Below are 25,232 nucleotides of genomic sequence, written 5' to 3' on the forward strand. Positions count from 1 at the left end.
ACGCTGCTCCACAAGTAGGTATGATGTGCGTTTATAATTGAAATAAATCCTAAAAATCTTACTCAGTTAATAAATACTTGAATTATTTTAATTGTGCATAGGAGTAAGTAAAGGAGACATTAAGAAACGAATTGAATTTTTCTCAGCTGCACATGAGAACCGTTAAGGGGTAAACCAAACAGTAAGATCCTAAAAAAAAGAGATTTTTTTGCAAAATTCCTTTTTCCCAAGCTATAGGTGGCACAATAATAATCTTTGCGGATATTATTAAGCATACCCTATATTAATATTGACAACACCGCAGCCCTTCTCTACAGACATCTTTAGCTGTAGGGGCTCCGAGACGAGTAGAGCAACTGGTCCAAATTTAAACTTAAAAAAAAAATCATTTTGATTTTTGCGTAATTGGCGCAAGTTTGAGTTGTAATTTTCGACCCAAAAAAAACAGTCTATTGTTAATAAAAAATATTTAAATTTTTTTAAAAAAATCCTACGGATTTCCTAGAGAAGGTTGCTTCAAAAATACTGCAGAAATATTCGAATGACAAACATGGTAATTATGTGAGTTATGCTGCTTGCACTGCGTGGTTCGATCATCCAAACAATTTTTCATAGCGATCGCCCCTGGGGAAAAACACCTCAGTCAAATCTCATCAAACAAGACAGACAGTCGGACAGACAAGTTTAGATTTACTTTCTGAATCGATCGGTGTAATAAAAGGTGGGTTTGTCTCAATTCATTTTGGGTGTTGCATACACCCACACCAACGAAGTAGTAAAGTGTTGCTTACAGTCTCTCCCACTGAAACGTTAACCTCACCTGCACATGGTGTACCTTACCGATAATCAACTGAGCTCTGACAACCAAACAAGAGCGGTATGAGCTTCGCCGAAGTGTAAGGGAAATGCTTAAATTAATTCGGCGTCCAGGAGGCGTGCAGGCAGCTCCAGGATTGGATGCAGAAGGTTAACGACTTACTTATCCTAAACCTAAGGATAATTGAAACCTAAACGAGAGGAAATCGATCGATTAACCTGTTGACGACCTTTAGCTTCAAACAACGGACGTGATTTAGGTTATGGTACCTAATCGCCTGAAGCTGCTGAGTTGAAAACGTCGGATGGCTTCTGCCCTTATCTATTGCATAATTGCTCTCCAAGGACGCCCAAAAACCCCCCATTGAGTGGAAGCCGTACTGCGACGGAACTACTATAGACCGGAAAAGGATAGATACCCGGTCGGAGATCTTGAGGCTCAAGGTTCACTAGCCATAGGAAGAACTGGCCGTAGCAAAAGCGAACAAAACGTGTAATGAGCTGAAGACCGTAGCAGAAATTGCGTTATGCTGCTCGCTGCTTCCACTATATAATTATATTTGAGGTTCAACCCGCTCTGAATTGTAATTTTATGTCATTCTTAACTATTTAAGGGGTCATCTAAGCGAATAAAAAAGTAAATGATTTTTTGAAAAATGTACAGTAGCCGGTCTAGCCCTTAAAGACTGTTCTCATATATAATCAAACTGAGTTAGACGTACCTCGTAGTTTGCCATCTGATTATCTCTCAACGAAACAAAAATATATTTAAAAAAAAAAAAAGAAAACCAACAAAAAAAAAGCAAACGTAATAACGGCGCTCTGTGTTGTAAATATCTTCACCACAATATTTGCTATTTGTCTTAGATTGTTGTGCTTCTCCGCTCAGTCTGTGCGAAAGTGTTTTGGTTTGCGGTTGCACATTTTAGAAAGCAATCATTGAAAAAGAAAACTTATTTATCTTTTTTTTTTTATTGTTTCCTTCATCGTTTTCGTAGAGAAATTCTTAAGTGGATATAAATAAAATTTGTAAGTGGAATATCACTTTAAATGTAATCTTTTTTTCCTTATAGTGCGTGAACAATAAAAATAATAATAATAGTAATAATAATAATAATAATAATAAAACTTTACATGCGCTATAACTAACCATTGAACTTATGTTAGTGCGAAATTGAATGAAAATTAGAAAATGAAAATTGAATTCTAAAAATGAAAAAAAATGAAAAAAAAATGAAAAAAAAAGTTAAAGCAAAAAAGAAAAATGTCATAATGTGTAGAGAGTAAAAAGAAATGATCTCATAACATAAAAGCTTATGGAGTAAGCTTATTAGAATTAATTAAAAAGAAACTTGAAATTAAAAATCCAAAATATGTGCAACGCTAAAATGGGCGTACGTGTGTGCGCATTTTGAATTACTAAAATTATCTAACGTTAAAAAAAAAAAAAAAATTTATAATAAAAAAAAAAAAAAACATAAATAAAAAAAAATTTAAGGTTTTTTTTTGCAAAACATATGCAAATAAGCGAAAAATATTCGCATTATCACATGACGATATTCTCGTTATTTAATAATGAAGCATCTATCTCTTCTCGTTTCAAGTAAATATTTCAGTTATTGCTTTTGGTGTACAAAAACAGAAAAAACCAAAAACAAAAACTCGTCAACAAAAATTCGTCATCACTTGTTGCGCCCTTGACTCCTTGACTGGCATCACTTCATTGCTGTTTATCGTGTACAACAGAAAACGCAACCGCACAACAACGATGGCAACAACATCGGCATTAAAAAAAATATCATTTATTTTTCATTTAATATGCTTTGTAAGTACGAGATGTATGTGTTCTTAATAAGTTCTTAATAATATAATGTTTAATGTAAGCCTTCATGTACAATAAATATATCACGTACGCATGTAACATGCAATCAATAACGAACATATCATATCATCATTATTATCGTCATTGTACATATGTACATTTCTATATAAAATTTCATTTCATTTTAATAGAAAATCACGCACTCTCTTATTTAGTAAGTGAAGATAAACTCATAGAGTAAAGCAATTATTTAGTTATTTAACAAAACGCGTCAAAGTAGTTTGAAGATAATACAAGGTTGGTTTACACGCGACAAGCACTGCGTTATTGCTCAACCATTTGCTACTTGAAGGTATATCAACAAGTTTCCATCGCAAATTTTGTTAAGCATTTCCTCAGCATGTCTTCCTTTCATACAATGTTCGCATACCCATCGCCGAGGGATGCGAGATGTACTCATTTTCTTAAAATGTGTGCAACGCCCACAAGGAAGATTCAAAGATTCCGTAAAATATATTTATATATAAATTTAAGCATGTCCTTCTGTCCCTTTCCGTAATGTCTGACTGAAAAATGTTTGCAACACTCAGAAGGAAGTTCCAAAGATTCAATAAAGTATTTACATTTAGATATGTCCTTCTGTCCGTCTGTGTAATGTCTAACTGAAAAATGTTTGCAACGCCCAGAAGGAAGTTCCAAAGATTCAATAAAGTATTTACATTTAGATATGTTCTTCTGTCCCTTTCCGTAATGTCTCACTGAAAAATGCTTGCAACGCTTAGAAGAAAGCTTCAGAGATTCAACAAAGTATACATACATTTAGGCAGTTTATCAAATTCCAAATTGATTGAAGCATGTCCGTGTGTCCATCTGGCTACCTGCCCGTCTATGTAACGTCGGTTGTAAGGATTGTCCTGGCCGCAAAACTGAAGTTATCCGCATCAAATTCGACAGAAACATTAGAATCTCTTGCACGCATCCCAAATTGGCTGAAGGACACGGCTGCACTGGCACGTAAACTGAGAATATCTCTGTTTTTCAATGGGGAAAAAATATCGGTTTTACTCACACACTACAGCAGTTAAGCCCATAAAACTTTGTCCGTATGGCCTAGATGTACCAATGCACGTCTACCCAAAGTTAGAGTCTATCAAAATGTAACTTCGTTGCCAACATTTTCGTAAAGCTCATAAGCAAACTACGACACTCTTCGATACGTTCTACACCAGCGTCAAATCTAGGATACGTTTAAGTCTGTTCATCTGTCCATGCGTTTGCCTGCCCACCTGTGTAGGGTAAGCATTCTCCTGTTCGCAAAAATGAAATATGCAAACCAAATTGACAATGATACAAACCGGGTAAACGACACACCTATAATGCTTTGCTTTCCGTGGTCTTTCCTCATTACTTATCAACTACAACAAACACACGATAAGAATTTCCTGTTTTAGTCGACGAAAATATAAATAATCAGCCAGAGTAGGGAAATGCAGCTTTTCCTTTGCCTTACAGTCTTGTTTAAGATAACGGTGATGGGTATAACAGATTCAGTTGTAGGCGAGTATGATTTTTCTATCTGTTTTATTTGTTGTCCTTTACAATGCGTTGAGAATATTATACCGCAGGCATAATATGCGATTTTAATTCGCAAACATTTCTCTGCTGCAATTTCTTCACTTTTGTTTACGATTACGATTAATATGAGGGGAAATGTTGACATGATTTTGTAGAAATGACTTTGACTTTTCATAATTGCCATGCCTTAGGAATCTTGTGTATGCTGGAGTGGTTACAGTTCGCTGTCGTATCAACTGAAAGAAGAAGATCGCCTAATTTCCATGTAGTGTCAGCAAACACCGATGCTCCGTCTAAACCGATGACACAAGATAGATCATCTTTGCTGTCAAATTCAATCATTTGCAAGAGTTAGATATTGTCAACGTGGGTAGGGGGAGCACTATCTATATTTTTAGTTTGATTATGAAATAACTACAACGTGTCATTAAAATTTGCTTTACCATCTTTCTAAATGCTATCACTTACGATCTACACTTTTTTGCATACTTAGGAATCCCTTGCCATAGTATATACTCCATTCCTCTTGACACATGGTCTTTTAAGTACACCAGCGGCTTCTTCTGCCGAAGAAAATCGTTATCCAAGCATTATATTCTTGATGTTCAGGAACAAAAAGAATCATTAGATTCCAAATCGGGATTGTACGGCGGGCGACCTATTATCGAATAGAGCATTAAATATTATATACATATATATATATATCGATTATTAGAAAGGATATTGGAGAACTTGCTTTGTCTTGATAATGAATGATGCTTTGAATTAATTGCTGTGTGCCAGGCGCAACCGATCGTTTTAGTTTCCTTAAAGCCACTGTTGGTATATGCCAAGTTGTTCCGAAACTTTTGTTGGACATAATTCGTCTTAAAATTCCTGCACTGTTGACTGATGTTTATATTTCGGCTCACGCGCATGGATTGGATGATTTGTCACATTTTGCGTCCTTTGAAGACGCTGCACTGGCAGGTACCCACGCTAAACCCATGTCACAATCTTAGTTTGTTTTCATTAATCAATGCAAGCACGTTTTCGAGATTTCCTAAAACGACGGGGCATCCAATGTGAATCGCTAAATAATAGCTAATACTTACTTAATATTGTATATATGCTGGAGGAACTAATGCCCAGGACCGAACTAACCTCGCAGCAATTTTGCATTACCACTTTTTGCATGATATCAATATTTTGGAACAACAAGTACAGTCAGAGAACGGCCGGCACGTTTAAAGGAATATTATACCAGCATTTTGCAGCAGCAAGGCGTGGTTTGAAGAGACTGTCGGTGTTCTTCGAGGTAGTTTTAGTTTCTCCTGCATTGTGGGCGTGTATGTGGCCAGATCAGGCCCAAAATTTAGCTTCAGATTTGCCCATCAGATTGATGGGTTTTCGCAAATCTAGTGCTTTAGCGACATACCGCCCACCCCCAGCCCGCATGTATGGGAGCTGTGAGGTGGATAAGTCTTTTCTTTATCTTTACACATTGCACCATGATAAAAGATACGATAGTGAAAGGTTCGGACCGATTTGGCTATAATTCTTTTCTTGTTGTCCATTCTTCCCTACGAGGATTGTTATGAAAAAATGATAAAAAAAAATGTATTTAAGCTTACGAATATTTTGAAAAATAAGTGAAATATTTTCCAAGGCTGAAAATGTATATATTTTTACAAATTGAATGCGATATACAATGGACAACCTTCGTAAAAGGAAGCTTGTAGTTAAAACGAAAACTCAGTTCGCTGAAATTGTTGCGCGTCTTAATATAAATTTATGCCCATTTTAACTAGTATTTCTCTTTCAGTAATAAATTGTTTCATTTTATTTTCATTTACGTCAAAAATAAACCAACACTGTCAGTAGCACAGTCCGTTAATTAATTAACATTTTTTGTGCAGTAAATTTATTTTAAAATGTGAATGAAACCGAGCCTTACGTAGTATTTGACGCTAATTAAATATTTGGTCGATTTTGTGTGAGAAAGATAAAAGAAACATCTGACAAAGAGACATATCTTTTTAAGATGGATATCTTCTACGGGTTTATGTGTCGCGCATGCGCAGAGTGTAATAACTCGATTGACGGAATATTCGCAGCGGACCGATTTCGGGGTCATGGTATACTTTATACTGGCTTCATTTTCATGGGTCGAAGGGATACCTTTTTAGTTGCCCATCGTCATGCACCCAGAACAAGTTAAATCTTCTCTTACAAAAACCGGTAGCAGATTGCTTATACATTCAACTGTTGGGTGTGTAAATATATAACTTTCACATCCAGCACATCTTATTTGCATTCTTAAATTACATTGTAGTGCGAATATTTTGCTCGCACTTTCACTCATAACATAAACTCCAATAGGTTATGAGCACAACAACGCAGTAAACAAATTCAAATAAAAAATGAAAATCGAAGCCTTAGCGAAGAATAAGTGAGACAAGGAAATGAAAGAATGAAAAGTGCGTGAAACCATCAGAATTCCCCAAGGTTGTCGCATCACGGACTGGTAATGATGCAAAGGTCCGAGCAGATCTTGCACTGTCAATTACTCCAACCAACTACTACAAGTAACGAATTGCACGATATCAAGAAAAGAGCGGGAAAAACTATATGCCACATGCTGGTCAAGAGGACTAGCTAAACAAATTATTTTGCTGAAATCCTTAACATTATTATTTTGTGTTATAACCGGCGGCTAGACGCATGAGCATAATCAAAAATACACTGGAACAGTGACACTTTAGAAAGTGTAATGATCGACAAGGAAAATATTACTAAATATTCTATCTTTCATTTATTAAAGGACCCGAAACCCATCCACCTTCTTCTTCTTCTAACAGTGATTACAGAGTTCTTTAAGATATTTTCTGCGAAGGTATAGATTCTGTTTGCACGCCGTGTGTACCGTTAACGGCGCACGTGTTAATTAATGCGGCAAACGTCATTACACCGCGTAACACAATCAATCGTTCGATTTTAATATTTTAGTTTAAAAAAATTGACTTTTAGCGCGTACGACTTAGAACGGTACACTTGACAGTAACGTGCTAGCGTTAAATAATTGCTCATTGAAATCTTTACAAAATGACGTATCTATTATAAAGTCGATACAATTTATTTTCTGTTTCGGAAATGGAAATGACATTGATATGCATCAAGTGAATTATTAAGTTTTAACCTAACTTGCGCGAAAGTAATAAAACAGTTAAGTTACATTTATTCAATACAACTGAAAATGATTCAAATTGCATTTACATGCTCGCTTATGACTTGGTTGATATTCTAAACAAGCCAAACCCACTGAAATTGTATAATTATATTGAACTAATAATAGTCATAGAATGGACTTTCCCGCCGCATGTTTTTCATTAACGAACATTAAAGATAATTCGCCTAATTTCCTATAAGAATTTTTAATATTTGATATTAGATGAGAAATTCATTTTATTACTGCACTTGTTTCGCATCTTTTCGCGCATTTTGTACTTTTGCTTACATAAGATGGCCATTTCAATTCATCAAGGATTTTAAACTTATTTCAACCTTTCAAATATTTAAGAGTATTTGAGATATTTATTATTAGGTGTACTAATAATTGATTTAAAGCATTTTGCTTGGTGAGCTAAACTTTAAACTTCCGAATCGTTTCTCTATCGACTTTATTTTCATAAAAGTCAGCCAATGTAGATACAGTTAAGAGCTGTTCAATCCGTTTAGGATCCTCTGTAAAAATCTTTATCCTCTGCAAAAATCTCAATAATAGATTCTTTAGTCAACTGTTCTTAATATGCACGTTCTGTCTGTCTGTGTCTGTGTATTAAAATTAACTTCTAACGTTGATATCCTCCTATCGCTCAGCAATTTGACTGAATTGTGCACGAGTAACGGTTGGCGAGGTTTTGCATCTTTTCTGCGGCTTCCGGGTCCACTCTGGGATCATCTCGGATCTCCTGTGCTAGATGTGTACTTGCTTTCTTTTCCTGTTTCTTATTATTTACACATATATTTTATTCTTTTGATTTTTCCTGTTTTTATTATTTATTTCGAAGAGTAAACTAAATATGATTGTTCATTTGTTTTAGCTGAATACACGTGTAGATAATACAAAACAAAAATAATTAATCCAAATGCTCGCCATCACTATCTACAGCTTTTGCACCTCCTAACGCGTAATTTGCGTATTCCGTGGCGAAACAAACCATTTTCGTGCATCTTTTACTTTGCGGAACAGATGATCCGCTAAACATGGCTTAATCAAACGGAATCTATGACAATCAGATAGGCTGCAATCGGGAAATGTTCCGAGTCGAAATGTAGAAGCAATTCCTGGATTGACTTTGCCGCTGACGAAGAGAAGCCGGCCATGTAATAAAATCACTTTTCGAGTTTCCTTGCGCGTAAATGATTCTGTAGCAACTCTATTAACATTCAGATAAACGAACAGCTGATATTTTTTTCATTTTTCGTATTGACATTTAAACTATGACCAGCATTTTCTGGAGAAGGAAGGACATATGCGATTGTTCGTCTCCAATCTACAATTTTTTGAAAGAAGACTTGCAAACCAAATTTTAACATTTCTATATTCTTCATTACTCCCGTAGCTCGAGCTACATTTTATCTCAATTTAAGACATTTCCCTACCCTCTGATATACAATGAGGGACAACTTATAGACAAATGAAACTTATATCGTATAAATATCAATATCTAAGTTACTCGTATGATGATTTCGAGAATATTAAATACGTCAGTAACGTTTTGTGAAACAACCAATCTTAACGGAAAGAGCGGAGAGAGGGCAGTGCACCTAATAAAATATTTTAATTGAAATCGAATAAACATAAATGAATATATATGTTATTATTTTTATTCTCTAATACAACAATGCTAATCACTAATAGTTTTTCGATCAGATTTAATCAACAATTGAATAAATACGAAAAACGAGAGAAGAAAAATTTGTAAAAATCTAGTATGACTCAGATTTATTGTCAACTTATCGTTTACGTAGCAGCAGCTCTTTCTCTGAATTATTTTCAGTTTTTCATAAGAACTCATAAGTTGTACTTTGCTTTAATAGAAAGCATTTCCAGTTTGGTTGACAGGCCGGCAGACGTTAAATGAATCATTAAATGATTCTGCGCTAATTCGATTTATTCGGAAAATACATAAAACTTATGAGTCTTACACTAAAGCGAACAACATTTCTCAAGCATTATGTGGAAGAAGTGTTCAAAATATTATCCGATTGAGAGACAACTGCTTAGCTCTCTTGAGGTGTATCCATGATTTCATAGATTTCGAAAGAACTAATAATTGAAAGTCAAAAGCTCTGGATAGTGACAACTTTCACTTCAGCATTTTTGGAATAACTTACCGGGGGTCATATTTCCTACCGATCCAGACAAGGACACTACATCATTCTTTTCTCATCCATCTACCATTCTTGCAGTGGCTGGTTAGAAAGAAAAAAAAAAACTGAAGAAAAGCGATCGTCTTAAATCACTTCACTCAAAAATCGCCTTATTCTGCCATTCGAGTTATCACTAACAGCTGATTTTCTATTTCCATCCCGTTTACTAATCTTTAGAACTTAATAAGTCACTACATCCAAATCGAGTTGATCAAATGTGTCTTTACACCCAATCACAACGTATGGCTGACTTTTTTTTCGTTTGTTCCTAGCGTCAACGTAACGTGATCCACAACCCCATAGAAAATTCAAAATTTTATTTTTCAACTTTTTCAAGTATCACGTCATAGAAAAAAATGTCTTTTAGCTTCTATTCGTCTAGTATTCAATTTCTTCAATTTGTCAATAGTGAAGATTATCTTTTAAAGCATAGAATCTGGTGCACAACCGTTCAAGGTGTTGCCATTTAGCGAGTAATTGACTCAATTCTTCTAGCCTTCACCTCTGTTTGTACTTACACTCAAATTCATCGTTTTTGAATCGCCCGTAACTATTGAATGCACGTGCATGATATGAGATATGAGGCACACGTCTAACAATTTTCCTTTAGGGTTAGGTGTACAAACAAATTATGTCGAGTGAAACTGGTGGCTTCATAAAACATTTTTATCACTAAATGCAACCACGAATCTTCGAGACTTGCAACGCCGCCTCAATGCTGCTCTTAAAGGTTTTTCACATGCCTCGAAGACTAGCGGTGTGGATACAGCGCTAATGGAACCCTTCAAGTGAAACCACGATTGCGAAGCCTTCCCTTCAACCAGCAATGAAACGTTTCCCTGATATTCAATAAAGTTGGTTTTTATTGAAAAACCGCCCAATTTCAATTCGTGTACCTAGGCTAAGACGTGTATTAAGTTTCAGCAGCGGCTTGCACTAATAATGCAGCATTACTTCGATGACTCGAAAGCTTAGCGTTTGAAAACTGCAAACGTATTTGATGTCACGATCAATGTCGCAACACGAGTTCACGCGTCAATATACTATTTGTGACTGCATTACCTTCCACTATTAATTTTCCGCCAAAAGAAGCCAGCGAGTTAGTTCATCCATTTGCTACAAATCCAAACCGTGCGAAATTCGTACTTGAAATTTTCATATGCATCCATTAAAATCGGGTGAAATGGGGAGGTAAAAAAAGAATGTATTGTGATGCGAATAATTTGCAACCGGATAAAAATTGCTTAATATTTAAGTCAAATTTTGCGATTATTTTCAGTTTATGCTCCATTAACGACATGAAATATAAACTCGCTTACAATGGCAATGCAAAATGCGTGGTAGAATCGTAAAATCAAAAGGTGAGAAATACATTGTTAGTGAAGAAGAATTTGAAAACAATTTAAGTTGTTTCTGTAAAGAATTTTACGATCGCTTCCAAGAAAAATATTTGAAAAGTTCTGCTCTTTATTACCCATAAACTTTTATGTCCAGACGTATAGTATGGAAGTCAACTAGGCTTAACCTTGCGTTTGTAGAGGAGAGGGTAAAACTTCTCTTGGCCATAAATAGAAGACGCTCATTTATCTATCCGTCCTTACGTCTTTCTCGAGTCAGTTGGTGAAGCCATAAACCAGCATAAAAATGGAAATAAAAAAAATAAAAAATCAAGAAGCAAATTAAAAAGTGGGAGTAACCGGCCTACAATAAACAAAAACTACAAATTAAAATTCTTTGTCTATGTTGACGTGAAACACCCTACCCAGCCATCAATGCAAACTCTGTAAGTAGTTACCAGTCCACAGAAAGCCCTTTAACGGAAAACAGTCTGCTCCGTGCAACCTGTAGGAGCTATTGATTTCTTAATGTCTTTAATGAAATATTTTGTAATCGTAAGGTGTTGCGATGGGACAGTGTGTACCAAAGATTCATCTCACGATGTATACAACTTTCGTTCGTGTTTTCATATAAAGTGATTAATTAATAGCGAGAATGCTTCATGGGAATATGTGCACATATTGCATATACATAAACATATGCATGCATACATGCATCAATGCTTACATACGTGTCTATACATTTAGGTTTTCTTTAAAGATTTTATGTTCAATTTTCAAAATTTGTACAAAAAATGTTTTGTTTGTATAATGATTTTTTTTACTTATAGTTGATTCAGTGATTTTCTATTTAATTTTGCTCTCTTTACATTCTCTCCCCCCGTTGTGCTAATAGCCTGATGAGCAGGCGCATCTTTACGTTATAGGGTCGCTTCGGTGTAGACCTTTAAGCAGTCACTGCACTTGAAGAGATATTTTGTACAGGGGAAAATAACAGGTTTTCTATTGGAATCGTGAGTTTCACTGTCACGTAAATGACATCCGAAAAATTACGATTTAGAAAATAAATCTATTTTTACATTAAGGGCGGAGTACGCTAAGCTCAATTAAGCCTTTTCTTTACTTATTTTTTCAAGATTCGCTTTTCGGAATATATGTCAGCGCGTCAGAGTGTGCTGGGCTTCCCTCCTATATATTATTTATTTTATCGCTTGCACATTACTTTTCAGCCTCGCTGCCTCCGATCTTTAACATGAACGTGGTAAGGCTTAAGAGAATACCTGCTATGCACTACATGTTACAGATTTCTGCGAATCGTATACATTTCAAGTTTCACTACAAAGCGAGTTTCTGATGAGCAAATTTCTGCTTTTTATGCCAACATTTGATACCTTTAAGCAGTTTTCCATAAACAAAACATGCAAGTAGAGGCAGAGATAATCAAATCGATTCGAAATCCTGCCCTAATTAAGAATACGCGAGATACGTCCAAAAAGAAGGTGACTTTTTAAATTTTGTAGGCTACGGTCTCTTCGGTCTCTCAATTTTTTGAAAGTTCGATAAGTGGGATTACAAGCATCAAAGAGTTCAGTTTTCACAAATTTTTTTTGTACAAAAATTAAACGCAAACTTTCTTTTGTTTAAAATTACTTGGGTCAGTTGTGTCTTCAACATAGCAACACGGTGAAAGAAACCAATGAAGCACCGAGTGACAAGGGAAATGCTTGTTCAAGGGTAAACTTCCGACCGGCACTAATTTTGACGAACTCAACTTCATCGACATAGTTAGCAGATTATTCATTACGCCTTGCAGTAGCTGGTCAAAATCGATCCAACATCATTCAATCTTTTCTCTTTCATTGCTCATTAGATAGCAATTTGGTTACCAATTGTCTACATATTTGCGAATTATTCCATTTGATGCCGGGGTTCAGTGACAAGACTCCGCACAAAAACAGCCAAGAAATAAACACAACTGATGGAGATACATGTTGTGTACTTCACATTTTTTCCCGCTTAGGGCTCGTGCGCACGCATTTCTCATGCGTCGATATAATCGACGCACATTTCAAAACCGAATTGACCTCTTTGATGCTTTGGATGACTTTTGTTGCACGCTGTCCGCTCGTTTGACTACCGATTTCGGGGTTTGGTAATAATGAATCCTATCGCCTAAACAACATCAAAAGCGCCTGCAAATCATCAGCTCACCGTGCTCAAGAGCGAGTGAAAGCGTTAGCCGGTTCGAACAGAGCCTTCTCATGGACAAGTCTTCATGCAAAATATTGAATACACTGCCTACCGATATCTGCCAGCTGCCAGCTACCTCACGCCACTTCATTGTTCGATTGATTTTAGGCGCTTCTCTCATGTTTTCGGAAACAATTGCCCAGTTTGTACGGCTACACTCTTGCGTGTCCCTCTCTCTACTTCCATATCATTCGTCTCGTGAAGCAGAGTCCAAGTTATAATTGTCAAGCCATTGCTGTGCTTGAATTGCATACTTTTCCCGTCAAAAGCAATGTTTTATCAATACGAGCAACACAACAACAATTCGTATTTGGGGATGCAAAAAAGCATCGTCACTAACGCAACTGCATCTTGTAAGCTAATGGCTAGAATGCGACAATATTTTGGCACAAGTCGAGTAATGGTTGGTACTGTCTATCACGCGAATACGTCAAGAGTCATCCTATGTCTGCGTTGGACTCTACGAATTTATTGAGTGATGTGTTATGTGCACATACATCGACTTTTTCTTTTCTTATTGAGATACATTTTTTAAGGGAAATTTATTTTAATGGAATAATGAAAGATAAGAATCAAAAGTCGAAAAGGTAACGTCTGCTCATTAACCGTAGTGTAAACGAACATAGATTTCGACTTAATCCTTCAAAATGGATGGGACTCTGCTGCTATACTTTTTTTACGGTTTTTCTTTTAAAGAAACTTTAGCATGATGTAAGAGGAACCTCATAGGCGGCTATTTTTTTTTTGTTTTTGGATTTGTTCATAGACTTGGATAGATATATATATGGTTGTTAGGTTGCCCTTTGTTTACATTGATTTTCTGTTGTAAATATTTTCAAAAACTTTATTTTACTTGCGTAATAGTAGGTAAGTGTCCTTATTGAGTCCTTACAGTGTTGCTATTAAACCCAATCAATAACACGAATAAAAGTTACATTTTCGGCCTACATGTAAACGTAGACATCACATATGAGTGCAAACTTTAAAAGCACTTTTAGAGCAAGAGTGCATGTTAGGCGCTTTAACGTTTCATTAAGTTTTACAATGTGCAACATAGGAAGGAATGGTTGGTTGGTTGGGTTTAAAAGTAAACTTTAAAACATAAAAAAAAAAAAGTATCATTAGAACGTAATATTTGTGGGTATAATTTAATCTCTCTTTTTTATATTAAATCTTTGATTTCGGCATGAGCAACATATCGTGCGGATATAATATTAAATTAGATAATAAAAAGGTGTGGCACCAAAATAGCTCGATGCTGACATCAGATAATTTCATATGAATTTAATGACTAAGAAAAAAGGAATCATGAATTCTTCTATAACGATAGACAGAGAAAGAGTGAGAGTGAGAGTGAGAGAGAAAGAGATGTTTTATATAAGATTTGAATAATTGCTTTTCATGTCTATGCTTATACTGTCTACATTTTACTTGTGTTTGAATGTGCGCAACCAATAAATAAATGGTTGAAGAATTTCCATTACTTATGTCCTTCGATGATATGAAGCATGCATATGTCAAACAAATACAATATAATCGATGTCGCGAGCTTCTTTGGTAATTTGTTTGCCTTTAGCGTCTCAATTAAATTGTCTTCTCACTTAAGTTGTTCTCCCTTCACCCACCAAGTTCGAAGTAAACGTATAGCCATGATGTCACATATGGCGACAAAATAAATTTAAATAACACATGTTGTACATGTGATAAATATAGCAGAAAACAAGCAGACAGCTTTAATTAGATGAGAAGAAACTTAGAAATTTGAAGAAGACACTCTTCTGACCAAAATATATATATATATGTAATAAAAACAGCAGAGAAGAAGCGAACAGCTTCAATTAGATGAGAAGAAACTTAGAAATTTGAAGAAGACACTCTTCTGACCAAAATATATATACATGTAATATAAGCGATTTCCTTTTCCAAATTTTTATATATCTATACAATTTTTTAAATACGATGGAAATTTATCATCTTAGGAATGCATCTAACGGAGAGCGCTGGCACCTTTTTCTATAAGCAAATGGCATTGGACTGACAATGTCGAGTGGATGCATTATGAAGAATGTATTGTTTGATTTGGGATTTTCTCTACTTAACCCAGGATTTGCGGCATCCTTCAATCTGATGAGTTTCCGATTTTAAGCTGAAAAGTTCGTAGATTCAACGGAAATAACTTTCGATGTTATATATTTGTTTTCTAATAATGTAATGCCGCGAATATGCATACATATCTATACTAGACTAGCCATCTGGTCTCTACCTTTTAAGAAAAAAAGTGCCGATAGTCTTAGTTATTAACGCTCTTCCTATTTTTTTTTTTTTTTTTTTTTTTTTTTTTTTGAGTCCTAGAATATACTTCTTTCGTCTACACTACCATTAGTACACGTCCCTAGATGTTGTTATGTATCTATTTTCACGAAAACCTGTCAACTTGATGGATAAATCTTGCAAATCGTCTTAGGCGCAAAATTGAAGATAAGAATCTGAAATTGGGCACAAGGACTTTTTGACCGATTAAGGAAGTGAGCTTCAAAACTGGTCGTGGTGCGTTCAGATACACGCTCACAATGCAGAAGAAACTAAAACAACCTCGGAGAACACCGACATTTCACATTTCAAACGAATTTTTTCCTAATTCTGATCTATAACTTTCGATTTGAAATATATTTCTGAAAAGTTTCTGTCGTACTCGGGGTAAAAATGACCAAGATCGTTTTAACTATACACCCACGACAATTACGATTAACGACGAAAGTTTAAACTTATTTCCCACTTATTCCAACGTCTGTCTGTCTTTATTTTGTGTTCAACTTACAGGACGCAATTTTTGAAGTACTTTATCAAATTTGGTTCACCGGGGGGTTTTGGACCAAGGGCGACCACTATCGAAAATACCTCGCATCGGATCAATCTTTACGATCACTTCCGCTAGGTCGCCTCAATTTGGAAAGTCGTTGTATGAAAACATGTATTAAGCGAAATGGCGTAGGGTATGTAGTGGCGGGTTGTGAACGACTCTAAGAGTTTACTTGTTACTTGCAATGAAAATTATAATGAAATATGGGGTTTGTGCCTTAGGAGAGAGTTTTACTTTTAAAACGAAATCGCTCGATCCGAATACCGGAAAGTCGATTGTAAGAAGCGATTAAAAGCATATATGAAAAATCGTATAGGCGAAAGATCAAGAAATGCTTCTGAAATAATTCTGTTCAACTTTCCAAACCTTTCACTTTTATCCACCTAACTGAAGAGACTGATGTATTTTTCATTTTCACGATCGATTGCTTACGCAAGTGTTTTATATATTGTGTTCAATATATTAGGAGAAAAATATTTAAAACAAAATTAATATTAATTTGATTAATCCGCTTAAAAATGGCAATATCGGAGCATAATTCTCGCGAGGTAGTTTTCATTTACGAGGCTCTGCGGGCCGTGTGTTCCTCTGTGCAATTTTGAATATAAAAGCAATTAAAAACAGTATAGTGGAACATGATCCACCGTTACATCCACCCTACACCACATCACTTAATACAGTTATTCTTACAACATATTTTCGAAATAAGGTTTTATATGGCAAGTGATCAAGAAAGTGACCCGACCCTATTTTTAATAGCGTCAGTCTTTAATCTAAAACACGCCCATGTGCCAAAAATTGCGACCTGTACATTGTGCACAAGAATACAAGACGGGTTGATCGACAGACAGACAAGCTCGGCCTGATTCAGAAAGCGATTCCAAATCGATGAGTATAATGAAAGATGAGTCCATCACAAGTCCATCTAATTGCTGCATACATCATGGGCACAAGCTTTATATACCGTATAGTAAGTATGTTTTAAAAGTAGTAAAAACATGCAATGGCTCAGATAAACTTATCGAAAATTGTTCCGTGTTTCAGCAGAGAATGTTGTCCTAATGGTATTGCAAACAAAATTCGAATGAAGAGAAGAGAAGAATTTTGAATAATCGTTTCAAGTCAAGTTTCAAGTAACCATTTAAAATAAGACCACGCCTACAACCATGTTTTTTATGTGTTTCTTAATTATTTAAGGGATCATTTAAGTCAATGTAAAAAGTTAATTTTCTAAAGAAAAATCCAGAATGGTTTCGTCCCATAAGTAAACGCTTAGCTGCGTATTACGCGTTAATGCAAATTTGGAAATTTTTAAATTCTTTAAATTAAGTGTATTGAAAGTCCATACTGAAGATGATGATCGAGAAGAAGAACAATTTTCTCGCTTTTCTTTCTTTTATTTTTTGTTGGAATTGCATTCGCAGGAACTTTCAAAGAAGATATTAGCTCTCAAATAATTAGTTGACAAGTAAGAGGTAGCGTTAAAAAGCAGTCGAGTTTGCCGAAATTAAAAAAAAAAAAACAATAATGATTTCTTTCTTTTAAATAATGAGATCAGTTTTGATTTAGGGCATTAAACTTGGTTTCAAATTTTCTCTCCACGTCAAGTTCAATAACCATTCAATGTATTGCTGACTCACATGTATTGAGCCACTCAAAGATATGATTTTTGGTATATTAGCGTTAAGTACAAACTGCTGCCAAATTGCAAAAAAAAAAAAGAAAAAAAACGATGTCAGATATTTCGTAGTCGTAGTCGTAGAATGTCGCGCTTCAAGTTACAATCGATTATTTAAAAAGATAAGAGTCGTTATATTTTCTTGCTTCGAAGCTAACTTTATCGTGCAAATAAAAACAACTTCAAACGCCACAATGGGACGTGCCGTCTACCATTAAATATCGTATACCATCTCGTTTAATACAGTTAGTTATTCGTGTAATGACTTCTCAAAATAAGGCCTTATATCGGAAGTGGTCGGAAAAGTCGTCCATCCCGGACCAGGTTAGTCCTTGGACCAAAGCAAGCTAATGTACCGAATTTCATCAAAATACCTCGAAAATTCCGATCTATTGTTGAACAGAGTAAAACAAGGCGAAGAGATGAATGGACAGAGGGACAGACAAGCTTAGATCGATTCAAAAAATAGCTCTGAATGGATAGCTATAACAGAAGCTGGATCTTCTTCAATTCCTTACAGTTGTTCCATACAAACTTAACATATACTTATACCACAAATGACTTAGGGTATAACAAATTAATTACATACAAGCGACTCCGCCCGGTCAGCGCTAAACTTTTGTGTTCATTTTTTCATTTTTCTTCTTTCCTTTTTTAAGAAAACAAAGTTGAGTAATAGAATTTTGTGTATAAATAGTGCGCGCAAATGAAATACATTTTGAATCGTTTTTTTTTTTTATTTTTTTTCTGTGAATAATGAGTGCAGTCGTGTAAATCAATAATCACGATTTTTCCTCTGCTCCTTTATATAACACTTTTAAATTTAAAAAACAAATTATATTAATAACAGCAATATTATTGGTCTAGACGTGACGGTCGAGAAATTCTGATCGGATTTCAAAGCTAACACTCAAATACGAAACCTAGACGTATAGCCGTATTTTTATAGCCATAGCATCACCGGAGGGTGAGGGATATATATTCGTTTTGTCAAAACATTTGCAAGGCCCAGAAGCAAGTTTCAGAGGCCCCGAAAAGTATATATATATTCTTGATTAACATCAAATTCTGAATCAATGTAAGCATGTCTGTCTGTGGTAAGCGTTCTCCTGGTCATAAAATCGTTGCTCCTACTCGGCTACCTATGCGACAACGTATGGCGTATAAGCTATAGACTATTACTGTCCTGACGGCCGAGGATTTGTCTTAACTTACTCCCGTAGGGGACATCATTTACAAAAAAAAAGAACACGGCCCACCCTTAAATACTACGCCTTACATTTACTCATGCACAACAACTTCCCAAAAAAGGCCAAAGGGTTGTATAAGAAGCAATGGATAAAGTGATTTCATCCGAAGCGTTTTCAATAGCGAACAAGACACGCCAGTGTACCATCAAGTTCCATCAAGTTCCATCAAAATATCTCTGTGCGACAAGACAGACGGACGGACAGGCAAGCCTAGATCGATTCAGAATAACTTCTTGTATAATATAAGGCGATTTTATCTCAGGTCTTTTTCGGTGTTACATACATCCGCACGCATTTAATATATCATACCCTGGCACCACAAGTGCCTGCTGTAAGCAGGTATACAAATTAATTATTTCACTTTTATTTAACGAAGCAACTGACGGCAAGAGATGTAAATATTTATATTTTCAGCTAATGGCTGCTGTGTTAATCGGATTTGGGACATATTTGTATTTGAATTATGCCACTAATGAAATCGGTTACATGAGCGCTTATGCATATATTTCTATTGGGGTTATCGCATGCGTCGTCTTCTTATTCTTATGCATCGGAGCAATTAGAGAAAATGTTTGCTGCACTGTAACAGTGAGTGTTTATTTTTTTAACTATATTTTTATATTATTTTTAAATAAATTGAAAATGATTTGAATTTCAGTTTATAGTGTTCATGATATTGGGTATTATAGCCCAAGCGGTTTTAGCGTTCTTATTGACAAATGGCGATCATAATGTCGGTTCGAATTTGGCCAATATTTTGGACGAGGCTTGGGAGAACGAATTGAAGAGTGCCGGTGCGATGTCAATTTATGAAAGTTCGGTAACTTTTTCAAAACATGAGCAAATTTGGATGAAAAATATTATTCTTATGATTTTCAGTTCGAATGTTGTGGTCGCGCGAGTCCACAAGATTATATAGTTAATGATCGTCTGCCACCTGCTACTTGCTTCGCGAATGGTGATAGTAAAGTGGTTGAAAATTTAATTGCGATAGGTTGCCGCGCAAAAGTTGAGCATTTCGTTACAGATTTATTGCATATTTTCAATTGGCTTGCCTGGGTTCTAATCGTGCTGGAGGTAAGTCGTTGTAAAGATTTGATTTAATATCTGCTCAGAGCTCATTCGCGTTTAAACAATAAAAATATTTGCTTTGCCTTTCAATGAATTTTATTAAGCAATTCGTTCCAAACGAGCTAGTGCATCGCTCAATAAGTTCGTAGGATGACTAATAAGAGAACAAACCTTTAGGAACGTTTGACAAGCAATTCGTTCATTCTGATGCTTCTCTAATATTTCTTTGCTTTTCTTATAGCATGATTTGTCCAACTTTTCGAAATATGCTTCAACTTCAGCCATCACCCCTTTATTTGAGCCACATCTCTTTTCGTCCAGGTATTGGTCCAGGCTAATGCAGAGAATACGATAGATGTGAAAGCACGTTGAAATGCAATTGGTGCAATGCACCATGCACGGTCTTGTTGAAAGAGCATTCATTCTTTTTCTTCTTCATTTGGGGCCGTTCCTTTACACAATTTCCTCATTCGAATGCATTCGTAACGCTATGGAATATCCACGATTGATTCTTTGTCTCTTTTCAAGGCAGTCGATGAATAGCGCAGAGGTGCGCATGGTATAACTGCGGGTATACCTTCTCGGCCGATTTTTGGGTTTTGACGGACTATAAATCATCAACATGTTATTGTTGTTGTTATTGTTAGAGGATTCAGCTTTATCGCTTCTCTACCGTTTGTCTCAATGGCGTAGAGACCAAGTAATATTTTGTTTGAACTATAGATTTTTCCGTTGCTTTGAAAATTGTGAAGGTAGCCTCGCTAAAGCAACTGCAACTTGTAAGCTTGTAAACGGTGGTACATTTCATTTGGAGACTGGTACTATCTGAATCCGCCTGAGTGGCCGAGTAGGCAAGAGCCTCGACTAGCAACTCAATGGTCGTAGGTTCAAATCTCAAGCGCGCGATGGAGTTTTTAATAAATGCCGATAGCCTCAGATGCTAGTGCTTTAAGACTTTAGTCTTAGAATTTATTCTCCGGCTAAATTTATAATAATAATAATAATAATATTATCTGAAAGTCGTAACGGCATATGTATGACATCCTACGCAATTACTGAGTAATGTGTCACTCTACTTTACCAAATGAATTCCAATTTGCTCGATATTACCTTAGTCGGCGGTGGTTCATGAGAACAATCACATGACATATTATATTCTAGTTATTTCATCATTTAATGAAATATTCTTCCTAAGATGACACCTTTATCTATTTTACCTTAGTCGGCATTTTTTTATGCAAGCTCTTATGTTTATAAACGTTCCTTTATTTTGCGGGATCGCTTTACTCGAAAGACTGTTCTGCGAAAACGATTGCGATGGCTTTGTTATACCCTACAAAACTTGTGGTACAGGGTATATTAAGTTTGTGTGAACGTATGTAACACCCAGAAGGTCTTAGGATATCGATTTAAGTCTTTCTGTCCGTCCGATGTGTATCCATGTAAATTTGTGTTCAAGCTGCAGATCATAATTTTTGAGATACGTTGATGAAACGTTGGTAACGTTAAAAACGTACTTTGACCCAAGCACGAACACTATTAAAAATGGTTCGGATCCACTTTTCCGACCACACGCCATGCAACGTCCTATTTGGAAATGTTGTTCTATGAGATAGGATTTCAATGTTCAAAATTCGCCGACAAAGGGGGCTAAGTGATAATATTTCGGCATTCTAAATTGTTGTGACAACTTTAGACTGGCTGCAGCTATTTTTTGAACCCCCTCTTATATAACGAGAATTGAAGTTCATCATACAAAACGGGTCTAATAATCAATGCTTCATGATGAAAATCGGACCATAGTAGTAATTTAAAAAAAAAAGAAAAGAACTTTACTCCGGCCCATGTTTTGGATCCTATCCTAATAAGGATTTCGGATTTTGGTTTTGTTCTTGCGCTTATTATGCCCTCCATCACTTGGGATACAGGGCCACATTAGGTTTGTGTGGATGTACGTAACAGTAAGAGAGATAAATTCATCTAAGCTATTCGTCTGTGTTGCTCTTTGTCTACAGGTCGCAGTTCTTCAGATATTTTGATAAGACTTGTTTTGTCAAAGAGACGGGCGCTCTTGAAAATAATTCAGATCGACTCTATATAAAAAATTTCCCGTATAACGTCGTATTTTAAAAAATCGCTATAAAGGCATGATGGGATATTTAATGGTGGGGGCACTATAGCGTTTTCACTTGTTGTTGTCTAACAAAGCTTACACTCAATGAATTTTCATAGCAGAGAAACATAAATATTCAGAGGCTATTTACATGAAACTAAAAGATAGATACACTATCCCTTATAGAGCCTTATGTATTATTATCAGACGACCAACCCACTCAGTTAGTTCCCGCGAAATTTTCTTTTAACAACATCATCGCTAAAATTTTTACATATATACCCGCAGCGCAAAATTTGTACGACATTGAGCTAATCTAAGGGGCTCACAGTATCTTGATGCCTTTACCGGAATATTGAAATCAATCCTGTTTAAAAAGTTTTTGAGACTCTTAGCATTCCTACCTCTTTTCCGCTAGAGACGGTACATAAAAGGGAGTGTTATGTTTGCTTGCCATCCTGTAGTACGCAAGGCGAACAAGGGGAATCGCTTCTGCGCCGACTGCAGCTTGTCAAAGAAACAACTATAACTAGGAGATTATGGTAGCGCGGCATATTCTAAGCATGATCTGGCGAATGACATTTACAATCCTTTGCTTATAACGACGTTGCCAGATCCTTTAGATCATCGTTTAATAAAACCTGGAGAGGTCTTAGCTTTGCTATTAGTCCACGGAATATGCTGATTAAAGAACATTTTGGTATGAAACTTTACACCTAGATTAGAGACTGATGAAACTTCTTATCGAATCGATGAAGTTATAGCAACAGTTCTCGAGAAACGTATTATTTATATAAAAATTAATTATTTTTCATTTCATTTCAAAAACTATTCCTTCCTTCAATTTTCTAATATTTGTTTTCTGTTTTTGCTTTCTTTTCTTTTCATTTCATTTCGGATTTCAGCTCATAGTCACATTTTTGAGTTGTGGCCTATGTAACAGTATACGGAATGATCGTCGACGCTCATTTTATTAAATCGCATTTAATATGAGATCAGGGTACACATACACATATGGCGCAATACATTGCTGCGTCTTTATTAGTTAGTTATTAAGAGTTATAAAGTAAAATTCATTTAAAATAATTCGTTAGTGTGACATTGTATTCTCATTAAACGAATTTCTTATATATACATATATATTTTTTTTTTGTGGCCTTTATAGTGTGAATACGATGTCAATAGTTCGTGCATTTATAAAGCCTCAGTGCTTCTCAATAACGAGATTGTTTATGCAAATGTATATACGAGACGAATTATACACAAAAAAAAAAAAATAATAATAATAATAAATAAATAAAAAAAAAACCCCTTTTATGGATTTATTATTAACTGTTATGAGATATAGTTGATATTGTAATTATTGTTAAAATGTAATTATTGAGTAAGCGCATCAATTTTATAATATGTACGTATATCGCTTTATATATTTATGAAAACATGTTTTGATTTTGTTAATTTCATTAAATTATTAAAATATTTATTGAAAGTTATTTTGAAAGACTTTTTTTTTTCTATACCCTACACTACTAAGTAGTATTAAGTTTGTGCGGATGTTCACAACACCGAGAAGGAATGGAGATAGACCCACCTTTTATTGCACCGATCGATTCAGAAAGCGATCCTGACGGTTATCTATCCGCCTGTTTTTCTGCCCGTACATCCATCTTCCCCTTCTTGTGTTCTTGTAGGCCGCAATTTTTTCGATATTTTGATGACATTTCCTGCAGCAACCAATTTTAGCCAAAGGACGAACGCTATTGAAAATGGTTCGAATCGGATCACTTGACAACTTAGTTTGAAAACCCATTATAAGTGTATTAAGAGAGCTGGTGTAAAGTAACGGGTAACGTGTGTTACTTGTTTAAGAATGAACTGAATTTTTCTACTTGCGCAACCGCGGCATCAGTTTACATACGAAATTTAATCGCACGCTAGAGTGCACATCCATATGCTCGCTGCACATCCCAAACATCCCAATTGCGCAGAGCAGCTCACGACTAGTCTGTGCAAAATAAAAAACCTAAGTCTTCTTCCAACAAGTTTTTGAATGTATTATGACGATTTCATTAAGAAGACATTTAGGAGCCAGCTTGAAACTCCAACCAGAGGATGCTACAATTTTATAATTGATTATACTTTACGAAAGAAGGGAAAGCCCCATTGCGTGATTGAGTATACCGCACTCCACACACCATATATGGTGTCGTAAGCCTTTGCAATTGTAATACATCGAAGGACATAAAACAGACTCAACGTCTATTGCACTGATCGATTCCAAATAATTTTTGAAGCGATTTCAATGCTTCCAGCTGCTTGTCAACCTGAGTATTTATGTATTCGAACTGCAGGTGGCATATTTTTAAAATGTTTCGATAAGTTTTGGTTGACCTTGATCCTATCCTAATGAGTTAGATAATTTTTATGTCTACCTCCCATATGGCGATTAATTTTAAAAAATTCCTTACAAGAAATGAAACTGCAATTTTCCAAAATTCTTCAAAAAATCCATGAGTAATAGCCTTTTGGTATACTAATTAGATTCCAATAAGTGACAGCGGATTCCGGCCGCTGAGAATTTCAATACGATCCGTTAGGTGACGATGGATTCTAATACAGTCTACGCCTATAGGCACTGAAAGGTTCTAAAGCGATCTGTTGTTATAGGTAACGGCCAGCTCTAAAAAGTCTATACTAACGGCGCTCTTTTAACGGAGGATTCTTATACGGTGGATAACAATGGACCGATGAATTCAAATGCTATCCATTCTGATAAGTAACTGTGGATCCTAAGATGAACTATTTTGGTAAGCACCAGAGGATTCCAATACAGTCCATTTTGATAGCCTACGGCGGATCTTAATAAGATAGGAACAATGAATTCGAATAGTGGCTGTTCTAGTATGGTGAGCATAAGTATGGTCTCCACTATTACGAACATAATAAGGCTGAATGCCATAACGGTAGGTAAAGATGGATTCTAGCACGATCCATTCTGGTAAGTAGCGCATATATTAAAACAGTAGAATATTGTGGAATCTAGAA

At 35.6% G+C, this 25,232-nt stretch overlaps 1 protein-coding gene across 1 annotated transcript; it reads left to right on the forward strand.

The window, feature by feature from the left end:
- Positions 1-1,705: 1,705 nt before the first annotated feature.
- On the forward strand, positions 1,706-23,464 carry LOC119641548 (protein late bloomer). Its single transcript, XM_038040286.1, has 6 exons — positions 1,706-1,845; positions 2,421-2,641; positions 19,418-19,591; positions 19,662-19,823; positions 19,883-20,080; positions 23,093-23,464. The coding sequence occupies exons 2-6, from the start codon at positions 2,585-2,587 to the stop codon at positions 23,162-23,164; spliced, it is 663 nt and encodes a 220-aa protein (XP_037896214.1). The 5' UTR covers positions 1,706-1,845; positions 2,421-2,584; the 3' UTR covers positions 23,165-23,464.
- Positions 23,465-25,232: the final 1,768 nt, after the last annotated feature.

Source organism: Glossina fuscipes, unplaced genomic scaffold (assembly GCF_014805625.2).
Source record: "Glossina fuscipes isolate IAEA_lab_2018 unplaced genomic scaffold, Yale_Gfus_2 154, whole genome shotgun sequence".
Lineage (NCBI taxonomy): Eukaryota > Metazoa > Arthropoda > Insecta > Diptera > Glossinidae > Glossina > Glossina fuscipes.

Excerpts from the sequence above, each read along its gene's own strand:
- LOC119641548 (XM_038040286.1), top strand. The coding sequence starts at position 2,585 with ATGGCAACAACATCGGCATTAAAAAAAATATCATTTATTTTTCATTTA. Across the intron at positions 2,642-19,417 it reads TTTTTCATTTAATATGCTTT|CTAATGGCTGCTGTGTTAAT; the intron begins GTAAGTACGAGA and ends TTATATTTTCAG. Across the intron at positions 19,824-19,882 it reads TGTCAATTTATGAAAGTTCG|TTCGAATGTTGTGGTCGCGC; the intron begins GTAACTTTTTCA and ends TATGATTTTCAG.